The sequence below is a fragment of the Mustela putorius genome, unplaced genomic scaffold, assembly GCF_011764305.1.
Source record: "Mustela putorius furo isolate JIRA1106 unplaced genomic scaffold, ASM1176430v1.1 tig00003972_pilon_pilon_pilon, whole genome shotgun sequence".
NCBI classification, from domain to species: domain Eukaryota; kingdom Metazoa; phylum Chordata; class Mammalia; order Carnivora; family Mustelidae; genus Mustela; species Mustela putorius.
Genome location: NW_025422115.1, coordinates 22,039,478 through 22,062,943, shown reverse-complemented (window position 1 = coordinate 22,062,943; position 23,466 = coordinate 22,039,478). Strand labels below are relative to the sequence as shown.

At 51.6% G+C, this 23,466-nt stretch overlaps 2 protein-coding genes across 8 annotated transcripts in view; both read left to right on the top strand.

Annotated features, from left to right (window-relative positions):
* LOC101690113 (serine/threonine-protein phosphatase 4 regulatory subunit 1) overlaps positions 1-9,806 on the top strand; it is an 81,525-nt gene extending 71,719 nt beyond the window's left edge. For 4 of the 7 annotated variants that reach the window (XM_013060137.2, XM_004759922.3, XM_045070619.1 and 1 more), the window contains 8 exons: positions 785-970; positions 1,237-1,398; positions 2,312-2,412; positions 4,531-4,651; positions 5,452-5,586; positions 6,462-6,630; positions 7,740-7,881; positions 8,623-8,793. In XM_013060137.2, coding sequence (XP_012915591.1) covers positions 785-970; positions 1,237-1,398; positions 2,312-2,412; positions 4,531-4,651; positions 5,452-5,586; positions 6,462-6,630; positions 7,740-7,881; positions 8,623-8,644 — 1,038 coding nt within the window. In that variant the 3' untranslated portion in view covers positions 8,645-8,793. Of the gene's footprint in view, positions 1-784; positions 971-1,236; positions 1,399-2,311; positions 2,413-4,530; positions 4,652-5,451; positions 5,587-5,798; positions 5,875-6,461; positions 6,631-7,739; positions 7,882-8,622 lie in introns of those variants that run through there. The other 3 variants (XM_045070620.1, XM_045070621.1, XM_045070623.1) reach the window with 3 other exon arrangements.
* A 1,707-nt stretch (positions 9,807-11,513) lies between these two features.
* On the top strand, positions 11,514-21,638 carry ANKRD60 (ankyrin repeat domain 60). The gene is made up of 4 exons (XM_045070607.1): positions 11,514-11,913; positions 16,465-16,595; positions 18,213-18,378; positions 20,635-21,638. Exons 1-4 carry the CDS (start codon positions 11,514-11,516, stop codon positions 20,934-20,936), a joined length of 999 nt encoding a protein of 332 aa, XP_044926542.1. The 3' UTR covers positions 20,937-21,638.
* Positions 21,639-23,466: the final 1,828 nt, after the last annotated feature.

Sequence of the window (23,466 nt, the reverse complement as noted above, 5' to 3'; positions counted from 1 at the left end):
CTTCCGTCAATATTAATACATATCTTCACTCCTTCTTTGTGTTGCTAATATTTCCTCTCTAACTTATTAAAAAAAAACAACAGATTTTAAAGGAGTGCTAAAATCTTTCAAACAATCTAGAACAGTATTTTAATAAAGCAAGTCAAATAGGAGAAAAACCTGACATCTCTGCATTGCGTTCGTATTTAGTGTCTATTTCTACAAGTCATTTCTCGTAATCTGAAAAGTTTTTGACAGATTCTTTGATTGACCTATGTTTGGCTTCGTTTTTTCTTGTGGATAGGCTCTTGTGCTATGTAAGATCTCTTAAATGTTTGAAATTATCTTATCGCCTTGTCCTGACAGAAGAGAAGTAAGTGGGTGTTGTTATAGGAAGGTGCTGTCCCGTCAGCTGGAAAAAGCCATTGATAGCGTGCCCCGGCTGGGGCGCTGGGTGCTGGGCAGCTACGAGAAAAGATCAGATCGTTTCCATTCTCAAGAGCTGTGTGCATCAGACTTAACCCAGCCTTGGTGCCCAGACAGTCCTCTGAGCCATCAAATGTTAGACGAAGTGAGAAAAGATGAGTGTGGGCCTTGCTTTGCATGGTTTGGTCCAAGTTGAAAATTTCACCTGCAGACAAGAAGGCCACCCATCTAGAGCCCCGAGCTTTTCGGAAGGCCTCGGTTTCCCCTGACGTCTCTGCTTTGCAGTTTTCACCCCCAAATCCCAGACTCCTTTGTTTTTCCTGAGCACGCTCCTTCTTCCCTGCGAGCATGATGGTTTCCTTTCTCCACTGTTTCCCAGGACATAATACCTCAGCCCCTGCTAGATCAGTACGTGTCGATGACCGACCCCGCTCGCGCCCAGACCGTCGATACTGACATCGCCAAACACTGCGCCTACAGCCTCCCGGGGGTGGCACTCACCCTGGGCAGGCAAAATTGGCACTGCCTGAGAGACACGTACGAAGCGCTGGCTTCCGATGTGCAGGTAAGAGGAGCCCTTTCAGAGGCACCCACGGAAATGGGGCGGTCCATCTGCTGGGGAGGAAAAGGGGTGCGCGCGCGGGCCTCACTGGCTTACCAGTACCGGCTGCGGGTGCCATTGGCATATTGACGGGGCTCTGATGAGGCGAAGCCCTTGGCGGCCTGTTCCCAGGCAGCATCAGGTTTATTCTAGAAAGGCCACTTACTCTGTTGGTGATGTGGCCTTGTGCTTGCTTTCTGCGGTTTCTCGGTCCTCCTGCGCACTGACAGTGGAAAGTGCGTCGGACCCTGGCCTTCTCCATCCACGAGCTGGCTGTGATTCTCGGGGACCAGCTCACAGCTGCTGACCTGGTGCCCGTCTTCAATGGATTTTTAAAGGACCTGGATGAAGTACGAATAGGAATTCTTAAACACCTGTATGATTTTCTGAAGGTAGGGAGAAGGATTAAAAAGGAAACGCAAACCTTCCCTCTTCCGAACAGTTCTTAAAGCCCGGCCTGTGGAACGCGTCCGTGGACAACCGGAGCAGTGGTCTAGGTTTCTTGGGTTCAGGGGTATCGTCCGGAGGCTTGACACTGGGTATTCTTGTAGTGATGGGTAAATATTTTTTTTATCTTTCCTCGTAATCTCCCTGTCCTTTGGAGTCCTAATTCTGTGCAGTATGGTAGACATGTAGCCTCGTTGGCTCTGTGAGGAGGAAGGAGCCCAGGCCCTCTGGGTCACACGCGGTATGCCAAGAGTCACCCAGGGGAAGAGCCCAGCTGAAACCCAGTCTCAGTTCTGCCTGAAGGGCTCTCTGCAAAACATTGCTGCTTCCCTGCTTGCCTTCTTAATTTTTTTCCTAAAGGGATGATGAGTGTAAAAATAAGACTTTAAAAATGACCTGGAGAAACTAATTACTTGCATCTGCATGACCACGAGCTGCCCTTGACGGATGGGGGTGCCTGATGCACTGGGCTTGGGCTAGCTTTCCCCTCGTGGTGCCGGCATAGGCGAGCAGAGCCAGCTCCCCGGGAAGCAGCAGCGGCCTTGTCTTCGGAACACACACACATACGTGTTGTTTGCAGGCAGGAAATTATGAGAGAAGAAAGAGCTGGGGGCATGTGGAAATCCACAAGCACTCACCGGGGGAGAGGTTGGAAGCATTCAGGGGTCCATGTGAGGGCTGTTCCCAGCAACGTTAATTCACAGCCACCCCGGGTGATGGATGGAGTTCAGGGCAGTAGGGGAATGCCCAGTCCTTGACAGGGACAAGTGCAGAACTTCAAGGGTGATCAGACAGTATATTTGGGGTCATTTTGAGGGGTTCTCTATTTTTATTTATGTATACATTTTTAAAAAATAGTTGCTTCACGAAGACAAGAGGAGAGAATATCTTTATCAGCTTCAAGAATTTGTAGTGACCGATAACAGCAGGAATTGGAGGTTTCGATATGAACTAGCAGAGTAAGTAAAACCTGTTTGGGGATATGAGAAGGCAAATTAGATGGAATAATTCTTAATTTCCCTACCTTATAATTGATTTCTAAACTAGCAGTAATAGTGTTCTTGCGGATAAAGAGATTATGTTTTTATTCAGGGATAAAGTGAATTCCGAAGCTCTAAATTACAAATACCACGGTCTCCGGGGAGACATTCATTTTCAGATGCAGACAGGGCTCGAGTCACTGTGGAATTAGTGTGTTCTGCTGTTCTCTAAGGCAATTTATTCGAACCAAATAAAAGATGAATCACCCACTCTTCAATATTTTCCTGTTAATCAGAAGAGTTTTTGCCAGAGCTTTCCTGAACATTCTGAGCGCAGCCCTCTCTGCAGGGCACAGCGTGGCGTGTGCACTTCAGCTTCTAAAGAACATGATGCGACAGAGAGAGACAGGGGAAGGTCTCACCCAGACCAGACGATTATTAGATAAAAACGTCGCCCAAGGTGGCTGCTCTCTGTGCGTCATTCTGTGTGTGAAGGGCTTATTTAATCCCGGCTTGTGCTGGCCAGAGGGGTGCAGAGGGTGGGCGCTCTTCTCTAACGGCCACCGCTCTGAATAAGTCTCCGTCCCCAGGCGTGCCCCGTGCTTTGCCACGTGCTCTGCACAGTGCCCAACTTGTTTGGTGGCTGTGGTGGGTGGCCGGGTGGCCATTTGCCCCTTGCCCAGGCTGTCTCTCCCCCAGCTTCAGTTTTCATTTTTCTTATGCTCCACTGGAAATGTCTCCAATCATTGTCTTTGCTGTAGAAATCCATCAAGCTTTTGCAGCTATTCAGGATATGATTTGGCCTGTGCCAGGGGCAAACTAAAAGATTTTCTCTTTGCTGTGATCTTTAATCATTATGCTTAATTTGAGAGATTGAGCTTTTAGTCATTATGCCGTGTTCCCGGTTTACATCGGAGACGAAAACAGGCCCCTGTTTTCCATGAAAGCCTCGCGCCCTCTAGCGGCCGTGCGCGGGAACTCGGCCAGGTCCGCCTCTGGCTGGGCGACCCGCTTCCCCCGGGGCCGGCGGTGGGGGCCGGGGCTGGGGGCCCGGGCTGGGGGGCTGGGGGCTGGGGGTTGGGGGTTGGGGGCCGGGCCTGACTGATCCGCTTCTCCGGGGCCAGGATCGCGACCAAGGGACGGGGGCCGGGCTGACCCGCTTCCCGGGGACCCCAGGGCGGGGGACAGGGCCGGGGCCGGGCCGGGCCGGGCCGGGGCCGGGGCCGGGCCGGACCGGACCGGACCGGGCCGGCGGGGCTCGCGCCGCGCACAGCGTTATCTCGGAGCTCTGGCTATCTTCCATCTCGGCCGTGGTTATTGAAGCCGGGCCCGCTGATATGAATTCCGTGCTCCCCCTGCCCGTGATATTGCTCTCATTTTTCTGAAAACAGAGCTTTTCGATATGAAAGTATTCACCGGCACCCCTGGTTTCTGGTTCTAACTTCCTTCCAATCTCTTTTTCATTTCCTTTCGTTGCCCGCGTGGAGGTGATGCCATTTATTTTCCTCCCGCTCCCGCGCCCCGGTTTGCAGACAGTGGGAGCCGCGGCGGCGCTCCCCGGGCGCGGGGCCGGCGCGGTTCTCCGCAAGCGGACCGCCCGCGCGCCGCCGGGGCCGGGCCGGGCCGGGGCCGGGTCGGGGCCGGGGCCGGGTCGGGGCGAGCTCGGCCGCCGCGGGCTGCGTGCGGGGTCTCTGGGAACTCGAGCGCTGCCTATTTTTACCTTATCTGATCTGCAAAGTTTTATGTGCTTTCCAGCCGATAACCTCACGGGGAAATGTCCCTGTTCACAAATTCCAAGGCCTCTGTTTTACAAAGTGTAATTTATTTCCTTCTTGTTTGATTTGTTTGAGTGCGAGATGAGGAATGGAGATTTATTTTTTTTCCACTTTTCTTTGCATGGCATTTCACTCCGCTTCTGCTTTTGGCATTTCACCGCCGGAAAGCCGTGCTGGGTCTTCGCTTGCCTTATCTCCCAGCCTGGCTAGTTTTCCCTGTAAGAGGAAATGAGAGTAAAGAGAAATTATAAGGAGGTTTTTTGTTTGTTTGTTTGGTGCCCCCCAATAATTTATTTATTTCTTTCTTTTTTAAAAATTTCAGACAGCTGATACTCATTTTGGAGCTCTATAATCCCAATGATGTTCATGATTACTTAATGCATATTGCCTTAAAGTTGTGTGCAGATAAAGTTTCTGAAGTTCGGTGGATCTCCTTCAAACTAGTAAGGAATCATGGCTTTTTTGTTTGTTTGTGATTTTTGGAAGTAGGAACATTTATTCCTTCCATTTTAACTTCTTTGATTTCTGCCCTTGGTTTCTCTGGATACCTAGGAAACCAGCCTTTAAATTTTGAAATTAGTACACTGTATTACAGTTTTATCAATACATAGCATAGTTTTTTTTTTTTTTAAGCTGTATGTTTCAGTGATAGAAATTAAAGATAAATCATTTTACATGAGAAACCCTTCAAACCATGGCTCAGTGTTCCCTTTAAACTCAGACTGGGCTTGACTCAACAGCATGGCTTTGTAGAAAAGCAGTCAGTGGGCAAGAGCTCCAACGTAGAGAACTGGTTCTGTCTTACTTGGGCTCACACCAGCTGAATACCGTGTGTGGGGGGGTGTCACTTGAAAATTCCAGTTTACTAAGGTACTCTGATGCTATTACAAGTTTACAAAAATGACATGTTCTGAAAGGTAATGATTTAGTTATTATGCAAGGGGCCATTTTCTAAAAATCGGAATCTTAAGATTAAGAATGTATTTTTCTAATGCCAGGCCCTTTCTAAATTTTATTTCTAAGAAGGGTTTCACGTGGCTGAGTGTGCGTATGTGCATTGCCATGTACTTTAACATCCTTCCCCTCTATGTTCTAATGATGACTGTGACAAAAATTAACCTTCTCCCTTGCTTATAAATTCATTTTAAATGTGCATAAACATGTGTGTTTTCTGCGTTGAGTAGGATTCATGACTCAAATGGATGGCAGCATTTTTAATGTGCTCTTCTGATATTTCCCACAGGTTGTGGCCATTTTACAGAAGTTTTCCTCCCACAGTGAGAGCGCACTGGGCTTAAGTGTCATCAGTGAGCTCGTCATCAGGTTCCGGCACTGCACGAAGTGGGTGGGAAGGCAAGCTTTCGCTTTCATTTGTCAGGTTAGCACGGCCTGGGGGGAGTCTCCCCTGGGCTTATGTTGCTGTGGACTGATACCAGATGCACCAGACACACAATCCCAGCCCTGAAAAACCAGCTGGGAATTTGGGGACCAGAGGACCAAACCCCTTTATCTCCCAGGAGATTGTGATCGGCCCAGTCAGGCAGTGATTGGCCCAGGGTTACCCAACCCGTCTGTGCATTCGTCCTGTAGATGCTGGCTGAGTGGTTCCTGTGTGCCGGGCGTGTTCTAGAAGCTCCTGCTCTGCCGGCACCATCCATCTGGTGAGGTGAGGCCGAGGCCCAGAGCCCCGCATCTGCCGTGCCCGGTCCCAGGCCATGGTCATTCCCGGCACCAGCCCTCAGCCAGCCGCCTGGGAGGGAAGGCGGGGCCAGCAATAGGGCAGAGCTCCTGAATCCCTCTAGAAGTGAAGTTCATGTCAGCCTGTCCAGCACCTCATGTCACCCTCTTCACTTAGTGTCCTGGAAATGGGGCAGGTTCAGTTTTGCTGGGGCCGATGGCTGCCATTTCTTGGACTCCTCATACACCTGGTCCTCAGTGGTAAAATCGGCCATGGATCAAACACGTCACACCCATGTACTTTCAGACCAGGTGTTTCGGGTGAAGCAGTTGAAGCCCAGAGAGGTTAAGTAACTTGATCAAGAGTGCACAGCAAGTGTAAAGCCAGGATTTTTTTTTTCTGCTAATGTGCTATTTAAAAAATTTTAAATTTTTTCCCATGCACATTTTCAAGCATGTACAAAGGTGGGGGAACAGCACGGACTCCCCATGAACCCATCACCCAGCTTTGCCAATATGACAGTAAAGCTGTTACTGGACTCTAGCTGACCCTCATACCCTCTTCCCCCACCAAAGGACTCACCAGGGCCCCCTGTCGGGCTGGCCGGGCATCACAGGGTATTTTGGCCCTCTGCTTTGAACCGGCAGTGGGTGGCCGGTGAAATGCCAAATTCCCAGACCACAGGCCTCCCATCACAGACTTCTGTAAGGAAGACGCCGGTCCAGTCATTTTGTGGAGAAAGGGGTAAATGAGATCTCTTTGCTTTTGTTTTTTAATTCTTGATCTGAGATTTAGAAAATCCATGATGAGACAAAAGGAAAAAAAATACTCACTAATTTTCTTCAGGAAAAAGGGGAGTGTGTGCGCTTTCACGAATTATTAAGGATTTAGAAAACCCATGATATGAGACAGACCAAAGGAGGGGGGCGTCACCTGATGGTTATTTCAGTGCGCTCTGGGGAGAGAGCCTGACCTTGGGGGCTGGCGAGGGTCTGTGCTGTAGCGGTGACGAGCCACTACCTCTGCGTGGCCTCAACTTGTGAGAAACAGTTCATGAACACCTGGTGCTCTTGTCTCCCTGTGGCGGGAAGGTCTGCAGGACTTTGAATGAACAGGCCTGGCTGGGACTCGGCCCCCGCTGGTGCTCACAGACCCGGTGGCCTGTGGGTGGCACCTCACGGGACCCCAATTCCCTGCCCTGTAAAACTGGGCTCATTCTGGCTTCCATAGCCTGCAGTGAGACACAGGGTTCTGTCAGGGTGGCAGGGAGCAGATGCTGCTTGTCCTCACAGACACAGTGTTTGTCAGGGGGTCACAGAGAGGGCCGGGCCTGCACTGGAGTCTGGGGTCAGGTAGCCCTAGACAGGCCTGGTACCCGAGTTCTGGTGACTAGCAGAGGGGAGGGCTCTCAGCTTTCATTGGTGGGTGCTTTGCTAGATTTTTTTGCAAAATGTTCTGCCGTCCCCGGCACATCCCCCTCATGTAGATGGGGAAACCGAGGCCCAGACAGGTGAAGCCGCTTATTCCAGGCCATGAAGCCAGTAAGTGACCAAGTTAGGTTTGAAGCTAGGCCTGTCTGACTCGAAGCCTTTATTTTTCCATCAGATTTTACACCACCTAGAACCCAGTCTTTGGTAAGGAATTAGAAATTATTAACTATGTTTCTAACCAAATTCAGTGGTTGAGATTTTAAGATTTGGACACACACACACACACACACACACACACAGTCCTCAGACCCACAGATCCCGAAATTACTTCTTTGGAATCGTGGAAGGGTATGTTTTTAGAAGAAACCGCTGACCACTGTGGAAAAGTGTCGATTCTCTGGCTGTGGCTGTCTGTCCTGGCAGGCGGTGGTGGACGAGGAGTGCATCCCCGTGGAGCAGTTTGTCGAACACTTGCTCCCCAGCCTCCTGAGCCTGGCCTCCGATCCGGTGCCGAACGTGAGGGTTCTGCTGGCCAAAGCTCTGCGGCAGACGCTGCTGGAAAAGGGTATGTGGACCGTTTTTTCGAACTTACACATCTTAAAGCTCACCAGGCAGTGCACTGCCAGACTTCCTCTCTAGGAAATTGCACACGCATGCTTCAGACTTTATAAATCCATGTATTAACTTTTATGCAGAATAGTTTGTTATTTATAAAATGTTTGAGTTTTCACATTTAACAAGCTTCACGCTAAAATGCAGAACTTCACACAGTCTTCTAGAAATGGGGAAGAATTTTGTAAATGTTAACGATGCAGAGAGCACGAGCTGCAGCAAACATCAGCCTTAATTCCCAGGAGGTCTGGAAGCAGTCACTGTGTCCTGAAGAGGACGGAGCGGGAGACTGTGTCCCTCAGCCGTTGCAATGGCGCCTATGGCGCGCAGGGGGAGCCCACCGTGTCCAGCCCGACCCCGCAGGCTCCTGTCTCCCCGCTTCGCGCCTCCCGGCCACCTGCGCCCCTTCCTGCCCTCCGTGCACGTGCAGTTCTTGCCTAGTGGAGGAAAGGAAAGATAACGTGGGAAGTTTTTAAATTATAACTTTAAAAATATGCGTACGGGTTCTCAGGAGTCCATCTTTGAAATTTAGGAAGTTACTGTGACAAAAGTCATTGAAGGTCTCACGTGTCTGGTTATGCTATACAAGTGCTTCCTTGTCCTGAGGTGTGGTTTGCAGAACCCCCAGCACTCAGGTGCGTTTGGGAGCACTGGGCATGGGCACATGAGCCAAACTCCTGTGTTCTCTCTCCAGCGTACTTGAGAAATGCCGGTAACCCTCATCTTCAAGTCGTTGAGGAGACTGTCCTGGCCCTGCAGTCCGACCGGGACCCGGATGTGTCCTTTTTTGCCACCCTGGAACCCAAGCGTCGGGGCACCGCAGACGTGCGACTGCTGGAGGAACGGAATTAACCGCCCTGGGCTCCCACGCACCCCAGGCCCACCGCACGTGGGCGCAGACCACTCGCCCCCGCTTGTCAGGGGTCTCACCATGTCATACCTTCTGAAACTTTGAGGACAGGCACTCAAATGACCTCTTTCCCATGTGCAGCCCCAGGGACTGCCCCGGGAACGGGCACCACCCTCTGCACCCCTGGCTGCTGACCTAGAAGCCTGCGACCGAGTTGTAGGACCAGGTGGCAGCTGGGCACAGGGGTCCAGATCGCCTTCTCCATGACAGACCGACTATGATTTAAAGCCCCCTCCTCCTAAAATAAAGTAGTTTATTAGAAGCTTTTAAGTCTTTCAGAGACTTGCATATTTGGCTTCCCTCATGCTTTCCTGTAAAATATAGTTTATGGTATTGACATTTTATTTTTAACAAATAATGTACATATGTAAATAACTCTTGACAGGAAGAAAATATGCTAACGTAATATCAGCCTCCTATCAGTGAACAGAACAAATACATCATTTAAATTTATGCTCCACTTGGAGTTGCTGCAAATATAGCCCGATTTGTTTACTTTTGAAAAATGTGATAGTTAAGGAAATCTGCTGAAGAATGATTTATGGAAGTCTTTCTAATATTGTACTTTTGTGTAAACTGTACTTGGAAATTTTCCTCAGGCACTTATCCCTCCCCTTCTTGAGGTGACTGTATCCGTAAAGATCCGTACAGGCCTTTGACAGAGGCAGAAAGAAAGATTTTTCATTCTTACGTGTATTTATTATCCTACGTTTAAGAATGCGGGAGGGAAATTGATCATTGAGATGCAGGATATTGACTTTACAGCTAGCTGATGCTTCAGGATCTTTAGCAGAGACTAGGAACCCGCAGTCCCGATCAGTCCATACACTTGCCAGGGATTTGGGGTTAAATTATGGTGTTTCAGATTTCATTCTTCTAAAATTTAGACCAAGATGCTCTAGAACTTAAATGGTTTTCATGAATAACTTGAGATTCTATAAACGTTTCATTAAATTCTGTATAATGTGTAGGCTCACGTTATTTTTCTTGCTTCTATTTTTAATCTTGAAAGCAGGCACAAAGGAAGGAAGGAGTGGCCCATTTGGGGTTCAAGAGCTGGCTGCAAAGGGCATGTTGCTATTGCTGTGCTTTCCTTGGATCTTTTTCTTGTCCGTCTTTTCTTTCTCCCTTTTCTTAAAAATAAAATTTCTGGAGCTATATATTGAATTTCCTGGTATACAGGATATTGTCTCCCTCCCCCAAGTTCCACTGAGCTGATTCTTTAAAAAGAAAGGAAGGAATCTATACCGTGCCAAAGAAAATAAGGTACATGTGTGAGAATTTCAAATTGTAACCGGGGTGGCATTCGGGCAGCCCCAACGGAGCGTGAGCTTATAAACTGTGGAGGCTACCTATTAAGAGAAACAAAAATCAGTCAGTCCATCTTGTGTTCAATATTTACTCTAGTAAATATTGAGTAAATAGGAGATACTGTTTTCGCATCAGTAACAGATAATTTTTAGTGTTTTTTTTTTTTTATTGTTTAGAAATTGAGGTTGTCATATAGTTAAACTCTGTTGACCAGGCAGCAAGTAGAATTATCACCTGGAATTTTGTATTCTGTGCAGAGCTTTGCTTTCCACTAAGGAAAAACAAACCACCTCAGTTTGTGTTGCGATGCATAGAATTTGCTGAAACAGATGTGCTTGTAGAGATTTGTAGACTCTTCGGTAAATAATCCAACCTTAAGAAAAGTTGAGTTTACTAAAAATGGTCTATAACTTAATATGAATGCCTTTCCAATGCAACTTTTTTTTTTTTTTTTTAATGACTGTGCTTGTATTTCTCTGCAAGAAGTATGTTTAAGGCTCACGTTTTATTCGTGTTTTGTAACAACTGAGATTTTTCTGAGGTGGTTCTGCCCCCCTCCGGCCCCTTCCCGCGTCACTTCAGCTCGGTGTGTTCCTCGTTCCTAGGTGTGGGGCGCTGAGTGTTTGCGATTTGATCATCACACGTAAGCTTCCTGTGCACTTGAACACTCGGCCTCCTCTCGGGTGAATCAGGGGAAAACCACGAGGTGGGTTTCTTGCAGACCGAGCTCCCTTGAAAGGCATCTTCACAGGGGAGCCGTCCCAGCCCCGCGCCGAGTGGACGCTTCCTCTCTGCTAGTTTTCACCAGCTCCTTTCTCCCTCGGAGAATCCGAGAGCATTTTCAGAACTGACGGGTGTTCGTGCGGCTCTGCAGACCCTCACGGAGGCCCGGCTCCCGCTTCCGGAGCGGCCTGAGCGCCGGCCCGGCTCCGTGGGGGTTTCCACTCGTGCCAGGAATAGGGCTGCTGAGCGCCGCTGTAGACCAGCCCGACCCCTGTAGACGAGGCGCTCCGGGAGGACTTAGGGCGTTTCCACTCCAGGCCCTGGGCCCTGAGTTACGCAGACTATTGCGAGCGGCCACGGCGGCCTGTGACCTGGAGTGAGGTCACCCGTGACAGGGCAGTGAGTGACCTGGCGAGCAGCTGGGAGGCTTTCAGAAGGGCCTGGGGGACCCGGCCCCCTGGGGATAGGGGGGAATAGCTCAAATCACTCCGCCACCGCTGCGCCTCCAAGCCCCCGGCCATCGGGCCATCGAGGACCCCAGGGCGGTCCGCGGGGCTCTGTCCCGCGCGGGGCGTGGGGGGAGGGTTGCGGTGACGCGGGCGGTCGGGGGCGGGGGGTTGGGCAGGAGACGGGAGGAGGGCATGCGGAGGGCAGGCGCTGCGGGCGGCGGAGCGCGGGCGGGGGAGCCGCCGGGGGGCGCCCTGGCCGCCCTGCGCTCGGACCCCGTGGCCGGCGGGCGCGGCGGCCGGGGCAGGCGGGGCGGGCGGGGGACGGGCCCGCGGCCCCTCCCTGCGCGGCCCCGGGCCCCGCTCCCCCGGCCAAGCGGCGTCGGGGCTCCGGAGGCCGTGAGCCCAGCGCTCGACTTGGCCCCAGACGCCTCCCCAGAAGCCTTCGTCATGCGGGTGCTGCTGGAGGAGACCGGGGAGATGTTCCAAGTGACAAACTGCCGCAGCGACATGACGGTGCGGGAGCTCAAGGAGGAGCTGGACCTCACCGCCGGCATCCCCTTGGACCTGCAGCGGCTCCAGTACCTGGACCAAGGTGACCCTGCCCACCCCCTGCCCTCGCCACGTGTATGGCCTCCGCTGGGGCGCCGGGCCCCCTTCTGACCCTGCGGCCCCTGAAGGGACGCTTGCCCGCGTGAGGACTCCCCCACCCCACTCCCAGGTGTCAGAACAAACCCCAACCCCCCCACCCCCAAGCCCCCAGATAGGAAAGCCAGCCTGGCCACACAAGGACTTCCCAATCTTGACAAATCGGGTTCAGGTTAGACCTCACATCTCAAGGCAGACCCTGTCCACAGCAAGACCCTAATCCACAAACATATCCCACTGAGTCAGGACTCTCCTCCCAAAGCAAGCTGTCTAGTCAGACCCGCGGACCCTGAGCAGATCCTGGCGATGTCTGCGACCCCAAATCTCCACAAAGGCGCTGCCACCTAAGCAAGACCCTTCCGGCCCCTTAGTGGCCAGTGTCTTCATCAGGACCCAGATCCCAAAGCCCACAGGGTCCACACAAGACCAGAAACTTGAAACAAAGCCTGTCCTCAGTGGGACCCTACAGTCTAGGGCAAACCTCGCGTCAGGACTCCAAACTCAATGCAGACTTCCAGATCCCCATGTTGGACTCATAATCACTCCCCCCAGTCCTCCAGCCAGCTAGGTCCACACATGGATGCCAAAGCCTGAAGCAAACTGTGCCAAAGACTGAACCCCAAATCTCCAGCATAACTACAACTACCTCAGAACCTTAAATCCTCTGGCTGACGGGTCTACACGGGACGCTGAAGCTCAGAGCAAACCATGCCCACTTCAGGGCCCCCAAGCCCAGAGCACACCTACCTAGGACTAAACCCCAAACGACTATCCCAGAACCCCAGATTCTCCGGCAACTATGTCCATGAGAGGACACTATGAAACAGACACTGCTCACCTCAGGACCCCCAAACCCAGAACATACCTGCCCAAGGCAACCCCAAATCTCCAGACTAACCATGACTACCTCAGAACCCTGAGTCCTCCAGCAGCCACATCCATACAAGGATGCTGAAGCTCATAAATTCTGCCCACTTCAGGACTCCTAAACCAGGAACGAACTTGGTGAAGATTGGACTCCAAATCCCCAGGCTAACCATGCAACTCTCAGAACCCTGACTCTTCTAGCAACCGTGTCGACTGAAGGATGCTAATGCCTGAAACAAATTGCCCACCCCAGGGCCCCATAACTTTATGCCAATCACACCCATGTTTGGACCCAAGATAAATACCCCAGACTACCCCTGCTTGCAACAGAAACCTGAATCCCGAAGCAGATTCTACCCAGAGCCGGACCCTAAATCCCAGAGCCAACAAACCCAATTGTGAGCCCCCAGTGTCTAACTAGTCACTTGTGCACCCAAACCCCAATCCATCAGCCATCTCTGTCTAAATGAGGATGCCAGAACCCAAAATGAACTCTTCCCACACCTGGAAAACAGTTCCCAAGCTCACCATGACCATCCCAGAGCACTAATCCCAACCAAAATAACCTCACAAGGTCTCCAAAGCATGAGACAAATTCTGCCTACAATAAGACCCCAAAATTCACATTAAACCTACCCATATCTGAATCCTAAATCTTATGCAAACCATGTTTAAGCCAACCATCTCCATGTAAGGAAGCCAGAGTTCAAAGTAAGTCTTGCCTCTATAAAAAACCCCAAAACTCAAAGAAAGCTCTACTTGTATTTGTATCCCAAATCCCTCAGCCAGTCTTATCCACACCAGAACCCCAAGCTCTGGATCAAATCTTGCCCATCTTAGGACCTCGAATTTCAGAGCATTACCTGCAGCCACAATTCCCAAGGCTGACCTCTTCGAGTCCTTACCCTTGGTGGCTACAGTATATAGGGCTACATTAGAATCCCAAATCCCAAAACAAGTCCTGCCCGTGCAAGGACTCCACATCCCAGAATAGACCCTTCCCATACCAGGACCCCCAAACAGAAAGCAAATCTTGCTTTCATCAGAGTCCCACATCCAGAGCAAACTCTATCCTCATCAGGACCCCAAATCTCAAAGCAAACTCTACCCACATTTGATCCCCCAATACTGGCACTAACCCAGTTTGTATCAGAACCCCGAATCTAAAGCTGCGTCCTTGTCCATGTCAGGAGCTCAGAACTGGCCCAATTGGAATCCGAACCCAGCACCAAAGCTCGCTGGGGCTAAGTCAGGATGGCAAGGCCCCCTATCCAGACAGATCTCATGCGGTAGGCACCCAGTGCGGGGCGAGGACTCTAGAGTCCCCTCTTCCCGTCCATCAGTCTCCATCCCACAGCCTGAGGACCTGCCTATCCCTGTCCTGATCCCTACAATATTTAGGATATGAGAACAGGACCAAAGCCCCTGGGCTCCATCACCTCCCCACCCGGCTGAAATCAATGCAAAAATACTTCAAGGAGACAGAGGTATAAAAAGCTCTGGGCTGCAGCCCGGAGGGTGTGGAGAACGATTTGCAGAGACACTGCGGCTGTAATGCAGGGCTGGGAAGCGATGGAGACAGGCAGAGATCTGAGATCAGCCTGTCTCTGCTCTCCGTTACCCCAGACACTGCCCTTCCGGGGCTCAGTTCCTTAAGCCGGAACCCAGAGCCTTGGGGCTCTGGAATTCTGAGTGCCAGGTCCCCCTCTAGACGGGGATGACTCGGGAAATTCAAAATGTACATTGAACGCCAGATACTTTCCTTTGCTCTCTCTGGCGTAGGCTAAGCACCTTCTGTTGACATCTTTATTTTGCTAAAGGGATGTTTGGAAGCTGCTCTGGGGCATTTTGGGGGCTTTATCTGGAAAGAAGTATGTATCTCAAGCCCGGTCTCTATTTAACATGTGAATAACGATGAGGTGAGCTGCTTAAGGACAGTAAGTGTTCCAAAACAAGTAATTCGGAAATTATGGATCCTGAGCTACAAACGTCTGGCACCCCTTCTGCTAATTTATTTTCCCCGATGAGCTATGCTGAGCCGTAAATTCGAGAGAGCGAAGAGGCAATGGAAGACACCCAGTGACTTGTGCTGATGTCACAATCCTCTCACTCAGCAAGCACTTAGCGACTGGGAGAAGCTTGACCTCTCTTGCGGCCGCAGCCCTTCCTCTTAACGGCAAACAAAAAGGAAAGAAAGAAGGTGCTACTACGTTGAGTAACGAAAATTTGGGTTCCTGCCTATAAATAACCCACTGACGCCTCTGTACCCACCTAAAGGTTGTCGGGCAAGTTCACATGAGCTAACATGTACGTGAAACCTTGAGAGACACAAATCTGAAAGGGGTGAGCAAAATTCATGGACTAGGGGCGATCTTACATGTCTGTTGTCAGCTTTCATAATTTATTTAGCTGGTGATAATTAGTATTTGTCTAAGCCAAAGGCAGTTGCTGCCGCCTATAAAGGGGGAATGTGCTCTGATTTCTCCAAGAGCTGTTCAGCATGTGTGAATCGCACTCTTGCCTTTCTTTGGGAAATCCAGCTTTACCCAGTTTTTTTTTTTTTCAAAGTTGTTAGGAAGTCAAGTTGTCTTACTGAAGACTAATTACTGATTATCCTCTGTGTTAGAACCACAAATAAGACCCTAATTAACAAATTTGCTAATTGCTATTCCCTGTTCTCATCCACCATCCGAAGTTTCTCATAAGCACCCAAGGGGGCCAGCGGAGCCGAGAGCGTCACGTGCGTGTCGCTGGAGGGAAGGCAGGTCCGGTTGGAGGGTCCTGGGGCTGCCATTTCCCGGCCACGGGGTCCTCAGCTGGCTCACCGGGAAACGGAGATGCCAACCCTGGTTCTGGGTGACAGTCCAACAGAACTCTAACGTCCCCAGTCTAAATCATGCTGAATGGCGGCCTTACAATCCTTCCATTACCATAAATGCTCAACGGGAGCAACTTTGTCCCCTAGGGGCCATGTGGCAACATCTGCAGACCTTCTGGATGGCCACCGCCGGGCGAGGGTACTACCGCCATCTGCTGGGCAGAGGCCAGGGACGCTGTGCCCAGGGCAGCCCCCGCCCCAGAGAACGACCCAGTCGAAAACGTCAGTAGTGCCAAGTGGGAAAAAACCCTGCCGTAGAGTATCATCGGAAAGACCCAGCACAGTTTTGCCGTAGTTACATCTTCGGCCAGCGGCTGACAACACTAACCAGAGATTTGTGTTTTAGTTTCACGTCTGACGCACATAGGTCCGCTGTGCTGCGTCTGTGACGTTCGCTTCCAGAGGTCCTATTCATAGACTTTGCCTCATAAAAAGACTTTACTGACTCATGTGTCTTTTTTTTTTTTTTTTTTTTTTGCCGTAGAACGAGTTATAATTACAGAATTTTAGAAGCTGTTGCCCTTTTTTGTCGTGTTTTGTTTTGCTTCGGCTTCCATTTGAGCTGAGCAAATTAAGTTTCTAAAAAGCACTAACGACCCCAGACAGACTCCCGTGAGCTCATCACAGGAGATTAGCGCTCCAGGCTTTCCGATGATCTTTGTGATACCTGAGGTCAGATCATCTCTTAAGATAACCAGTGTAATAGTTTATCTCTAATACCCATTTTTTTAAAGTAAAAATTATTCCCAGTAGGAATTTTGATGGATGATACTACGTTGCAGTTCCATGATGTTGTTCCTGGTGGAATTATTTCATTATGTGTCTGGCGCCATGATGGATGGACGGAACTGGTTTTGGCGGCTGTGGAAGGGGATCCCAGTAAGGTGCCCTCATGTGTCTCTAAATGGGTATCAGATTTCACAGAGCAACTGGAAACTCTGTGTGTGTGTTTGTGTGTGTGTGTATGTGTGTATGGGGTGGGGTGAGATTCAGTCTTGAATGCGACTGTTGGAGCAAAAGCTCCAGAGTAGGAGAAGAGGAGATCGGCCACATGTCATAAGGATCGGACACCGTATCAAGAGTTCCCACTCACTCTTGGGTTTGCCGGTTCACGGTGCTCCCTTACAACCCCCTCCCTCCGACCCCCGACCCCCACCAAAGAGAGAGGAAGAAGGGCAATCAATGGGCAATGGATTTTCTAGTCACATGTATATTTTGTAAAGTTGAAAACCTGATTTCACAGTGGGCGAAGGGCTCCAGGTAACTGGGAATTGCACAGTCCAGAGCACATAACGGGGCAAAAATCCGAGGGGGCGTCTGCCCCTCCCCTAAGGAGGAAAGATCACGCACTTCTCGACCCACGGCAGGTGCCAGCTCTTTGCCAGGCCTTGTGCTTGGCTCTCAGCTGAGCTCTGGGGTGGGCAGCGGGGAGAAGGCAAGAGGAAACCAGACTGTCTCCCCAACAGAGAAGCGAGGAGCCGGCGGCGGGAGGCCACTGAGGGAAGCAAGTGTGTGCTTTCTAGAAAGTACATTTGGATGAAAGGGTATGAGCGTGTGAGGATGGGGTTTATGTTCAGGCAGGAAAGGGGTCAGGAAACGCTGGCTGCAGGAGGGTTGTGGGGATCCGGGATCTGGTCTGGGAGAGGTGGCTGGTCTCTGGGGAGGCAGGGCCAAGACTGACAGTGGCAACCCCCTGCCTGTGTGCGGGAGCCTTAGAAAGAGGCGTCCCAGACGTGGTGCGTCCCCTTCCAGGTCTTTCCCTGGGGTGGTCCGGCTCCCGGCTTTTCCCTGCCCCCTCTACCCCACTCTCGAGGACTCGAGTCCTGCCTCGGTTTTCTGGCTCTCGCTCTGAACCTGGGCACTCCCTCCTGTCTCCCACACTCTGGGGCTCTGCCTCCCCCCACTGCCGCCCCCACCCCCGATGCCCTGCATCTGGGACGGAGTTCCTCTCTGCTGGAGCCCGCAGCCCTCCTCTCGTGCTCAGGGCCTCGCTTCACCACGAGATGATGATGTTACGGGGCTATTTTTCATCCCTGAGTGGAGTTCAGAGTGTTCCAAAAGTTAGCGGAGACAATGGGCCTGAAAATAGATCGGAAGGCCAGAATTCATCCAGTCTCCAGAGAAGTGCATTTCCCTCTGGGGAGGCCACTTCGTGTCGTCTGGCGTCTTCCTTAACGGTCACAACCACCTTCCTCTGGACACCCAGAAAAGCTATTTTCTCTCTTCAAAACACCGACAGGAAGAACTTCCTGCCTCCCGAGCCTGCCCGATGGTAAATGCGTATTTCCTGGACATGTATAGAATTCGGTCAACAATGACCCCCGCTGGGTGTGTTCCAGCTTCTCGGTCAGGGCTCGCCCCTCTCTGTTCCCATCCCGAGCCTTCCCTGGGCCTTCGAGCCACCCTTCCCTCAGGAGGGTCCCGGCCCCCACCAGTCAGGTGCAGCTTGCACTTTTGAAAGAACTCGGACTCACTGTGCGGACCCCCTTTATTCTGCCCAGCTCTCCTGCCTCGGTGTCGACGAAGATTCTCTTTACCAAACTGCAAATTCGCAGCGTTTGGAACACAAGCAGTGGAAGGCCTGGATTGCTCACAGAGCGTTCGTGGCCTTGTATATTACCTCTCACAGAGGCCACTCGGACGCCGTGCAGTACCTTCTAGAACATGGTAATTTTGAGAGATGGCTGAGTATGTTCACAAGTTGGGGTCTACCGCGGGGGAGGACAGAGTGCTTGTCTTCCAGGGCCTTCCGCAATGGCGTCCTGGACCCCAGTTGTGTCAACCACCAATCATGGTCCCATGGGCCACTGGGGAGCCTCTTTCTGTAGGGGTCTTAGGACATGCTGAGTAAAGGCGGTTGTCCTCTCTCCTGGCCGGGTTTCAAGAAGATTCTGTCATCAGAGAGATCAAACTTCCAGACACTAATTCACAGGAGTAGCCCAAAGAGCCTCCTGGCCTCTTCGAACGCCGCTGGAGATGTTCCTGGACTCCCTGTGTTATTCCTGCCCCATCTGAGGTTGGGTTTCTGCCACAGTCCAAGGGGTCTAGCCCCAAGCCAGCATCACTCTCTTGGAGGGGGCTGGGGGAGCATTGGTAGGCCGGCTCTGAATGATTTCCTTCAGGAGACCCTTGCCACGAACCCCCTTCTCATCTGGTCTCCATCCCCATCCCCCGCCCTCGCTCCAAGGACAGGCTGTCACTTCTCTCTCTTTTTCTGTTGATAGAAGCAGCAGCCTTGGCCTGCATTGTCTCTGAACGTGAGGGCTCGCGTGAGACGCGGCCGGAGCACGCTTTATCTTTATCTCTCCTGGTCGTAGGATATTTTTGGGAAAAGAGGTTCACCGATTGAGGTGTCGACCATTCTAGAACAATAGACAATGGCCGCAGATGGCCCAGGCCGCCGGCTTCCCCGGGAACAGGAAGAACATGTGACGTACTGTTTGGTCAGGGGTTTGAGGCCCAGAAGGGGCCTCATCCGAGGGTCTCCCCTATCAACTTGCTTTCCAATCTGAACCTTTCCTGCCCGTGGCCTTGACCCTGGCCCTCTGCACCTCGTCTTCCCTCCTGCCCCCGCCCCCTCCAGCAAGCAGGGCGCCAACATCCTCGAGGCCAGGGCAGGATGACTGGGTAGAGGCTTTCCTGACCATTTTGCTGTTTTCTCCACTGCTTTCTCCATGCCGCCTGTTGTGGGATGAGATATGGGCTGTTCACAGACCAGCAGTCCTTTAAGCTCATAAAAAGTCATTTTCACTCTGATGGAACTGTGATGTATTTGAAAGCCCCAGTTAAAACATTACAGCCAGCTTTGCAAAGTTTTCTGTCCTTTGCACACAGCCGCCGCAAAGCCGTGCCGAGGCTGAGGCTGGGCGTTAGGAGAACCTATTTAAAACGTTACCTCACCGTCCAGCCATAGCTCATAAAAACTGGCTACAGAAATGTCAGCTGCTTGTAATTGAATTGCCTTGTTTTCTGTGTCATGATATTTGTTACCCAGAATTTGATTCAATTCAACAAGTCCGTATTGGACACCTGTCATTAGCCCATCCATCTGCGGGAGGCAGTGAGGAATTCAATCGAAGTGAAATCTGTCCATGAGTCAGGCTGCCCGTCGTCTGTCATTTCCCGAGCGCCTGTCTTCTCCAGGCATCGCGCTACGTGCCGGGGATGAAAACAGCAGTGATCAAAACAAGTGTGTTTTCTGCCTTCATGGAGTTTATGAAGGGAAGTCAGCAAATTATTACAAATAATTAATTCCATGGTCAGTCGTGCACGGCATGTTCTGAAGCTGTGGAATGTCTGCTGAGCATATACAGGGGAGCGGGACTCATGGGGGGGGTGAGGAAGGCTTTCCTGAGGAAGTGATAAAAGAAGGATGGAGTTAGCCAGGGCTGGTGGGGGCGGGGGGCGGGGGCAGAAACGGGGAACAGGCCGTTAGCAGAGGGAACAGCATGTGCAAAGTCCTGGGGTGGGATGCGGGAACAGGGTGTCTTTAGCGCGCAAAGACAGAAGACTGGTGAAATTGGAGCATGCGCAGAAAGAGAGAGGTGGAAGGCCGTGGTGTGGGGAGGGTGGCAGGGTGAGACAGAGCAGGGACCACCTAGAGAATGACCCCAAGGGTAGTGGATGCCAGAAATGGGGTTTGGTGGTTGACACAACTGGGGTCCAGGACGCCATTGCGGAAGGCCCTGGAGCAGGAGCGTGCCGTGGGCAGATGGGGGGCAAGGCAGTGCTGGTCACTGGGACAGTGCAGCAATGCCTCCTCCCTGATGCTCCCTGCTGGGGTCAGGCGGGGGCCGTTACTAACTCTAAGCCTTCTTGTTATGGCCTCACCCCTCCTGAGCTTCTCCTCCTGAATGTAGTTCTGGAGGTGAGGCTCCTGGCCGGGAGGGTGAGCCTTGCTCAGCCGGCTCTCTTGTTTTACAGGGGCCAGCTGTCTCAGCCAAAGCCCCATGGGCAGGACAGCCCTGCATGTGGCCGCAGCCATGGGCCGTCTGGACTGTATCAACCACCTGCTGAACCATGGAGCCTCCATCAATGAAAGAGATGCCAGGGGGGAGACCCCCATGTCCCTCGCCCGGCGCCTGAACCGCAGGCACAGTGAGCAGCGTATGTTCCTCTTCTACTGGATGGCGAAGTCAGGGACAAAAGACGCAAAGAACTTGACCAAGAACAAGGTTCTTCTCAGGGCAAAGTCCAAGTCACGCTCCAAGAAGAGCCAAGTTTGACTCCCTCTGGGAATGTCTGCACCTCGAGGGTGACCTGGGTAACTCTTCAGAGTTCAAATCCACAGTGGCCCTTGGGGAGCAGGAAGCCAAGAAAATGTGGCAATTAATCTGAATCAGATACTAAATTATCTGTCCTGTTTGCAAATGAATCGGGGAGGGTGCTGGTGGAGGTAGGTGAGTTTGTGTTCATGCTGTAATCCATTATGGACCGAGCGGGCTCAGATGCCAGCCGTTAATTTTAAGCTATTTGAACATTGTATCCAGTAACGCGGCTTGGGGTGATGGGAGCCAATTACCTTCTCGCATCTGGAGACCATCTAATGCATCAGCATAATAGAAGTAATAGCAGTGATAACGGTACTGCTGCTATTGCCATGCACAAGTGCTGGCAAATGTCGGGGGGTCCTGCGTGGGGTGGGCTCTGAATTTCAGTCTGTAAAGCTCAGGAACTGTGTGCTACGTGCTGCCGCAGCGAGTGATGTTCCAGAAGTTTTCCCGAGCCATCTCTGAGGGGTCTGCTGCTTGAATTGTGGCTTGGGGGATAGGGGACTAGAGAAGCAGAGAGAGCTTGGTTCTCCGGTCACGTCCTCTACTGGGGTGCCTTATTAGTCTTGGTTAAAAGTGATAAGTTGCTGTTGGATTTGGGGGGAGACCATATCAAGGACGACGATGAGCTCGAAGAGGAGAGAATCAGAGCTGGCACCATCTCTTCTTGGGTCCCATCCCCAGTGGTCCAAACACACCTCCCCCCCCACCCCACCCCCCAATCCTTCCTCCCTCCAGTGTTCTCCTTCCTTGCTAGGACCCCACGTGGCAACACCATCATCCTTCCTATGCTTAGTTCCAGGCTGTGTATCCCTCGAGGGGCCCTGTCTGCCATGCATCAGGGCTGGGAGTGGGAGCCAGAGGGAAGAGTGGAAACCAGCAGCGCGGACCTGCGTCCTGCTGTCTGGAGAGGGCGCCACGAATCAGCTCCAGCAGAAACGTGAGCCAAAGGCTGCTAGATTTTTCCAGAGCTTTTTGATAGGATATAGTCAGATTTTTAAGTGTTGACTTGAATTTTTTAAAACATGGTGGCATGGTTCAGAAGGAGTAGCAGATCCGAGACACACGTGTGGATGCGTCATACGGCCAGACTCCACCCCTGTTGACGGAGGAAAGCGGCAGAAGGAACTCAAGCCTCCTGGGACATTTGCGACTCGGAAGCCATGCTCTTGCTGGGTGACATGTATTGTCCATACTCCCCCCACCCCCCACTGATGTATGTTTCTCTAAAGCCTCATATTCTAACACGACTTCTGCGATCTGTCTGTGCGACAATGGTCTCTCGACCGTGGAAGTTTTGTTTTCAAAGTGATGGAAAACAGCACCGTATCCCGGCTGCCCTTCTTTCCAACACATATCCCGATAGCCGGATTCGGCTTTTAAATTAATTGGCTGCATTTCCTGCTGTCATAACAAGGAAGATCCGTGTCGATGATGTGGCTTTACACTCGGTCGACGTGGCGGCACCCGGCTCAGCAATCTGTTTGACAAATAATAGTCAGAAAAAAATAGAGCTCAGCATCAACTGTGTCAAAACTGAGATCTTGTTTTTGGCAGACGTTCTCCAAAGTCAGTAGACAGATATTAAATAACCCCAACCATGGGGTCAATTCATTCAGCTAATGAGGTATGTTGGCGGGGTGACTCGGGGACCCTTTTAACTTAACAAGTGGCATTACTCAAAGTCCTTTGCTTGCCAGCAGCTTTGCTCTGCTCTCGCTGCCGTTACAAGAGCCAGCTGCCTGATACTCGTCCCCAAAACTTCAGAGGCAAGCACTCTATCTTCGCATGCCCCCAGTTCAATGCAACACTCTGCCAGAAAAGGGGCAAGTTCCAAGCTCCGCGGCTGACACGCAGCTCAGTCCGAGGCAGGGCCGTGCACACGCTCCTACAGGTCCTGGAGGTGCTTCCTTAGAGGCCGTCGGACCATGCTCTCGGCCATGTTCAAACAAGCTTGCATCACAGAGTGAATAAAATAGGTCCACAGCCAAAGAGGAGTTGGTTTGCAAATGGTCACAATCACGTTACATGTCATAGATATTTCATTAAGCATTTTTTTGGGGGTGCCACCAACAGAAAAAATTTTTGGTGGGGTCAATTCAAGTATTTTTGTGGGACCCTGAAATCCTTCTAGGCCCAAGGCACTGGGGACGGTCTTCAGTGGGAATCACTGTGGTCCCTGATCGCCCAGGTGGGTCTCCCTGCAAGTGCAGGATGGGCTGGGCTTGTGTCTCATAGTGGAGGCGAGGATGGGTGCATGGGCTGCCTCTTGGATGGGGGTGAGTCTTCTGGGTATAATACCCAGCCCCGTTCTCCCTGGATCGGCCTGGAAAACGGCGTTGGGAGGTGGGGGACTGCCCATTGCGAGCAGGTAGTGACAGCTCTGTCCCCAACGTGCTCCCCTTCCCCTTGGCTGCCAGGATGCTCAGCGGGGGCCTCTGCCCTCCCCTCGCCCCCACCCTTCCTTCGAACCAGGTACAACGTG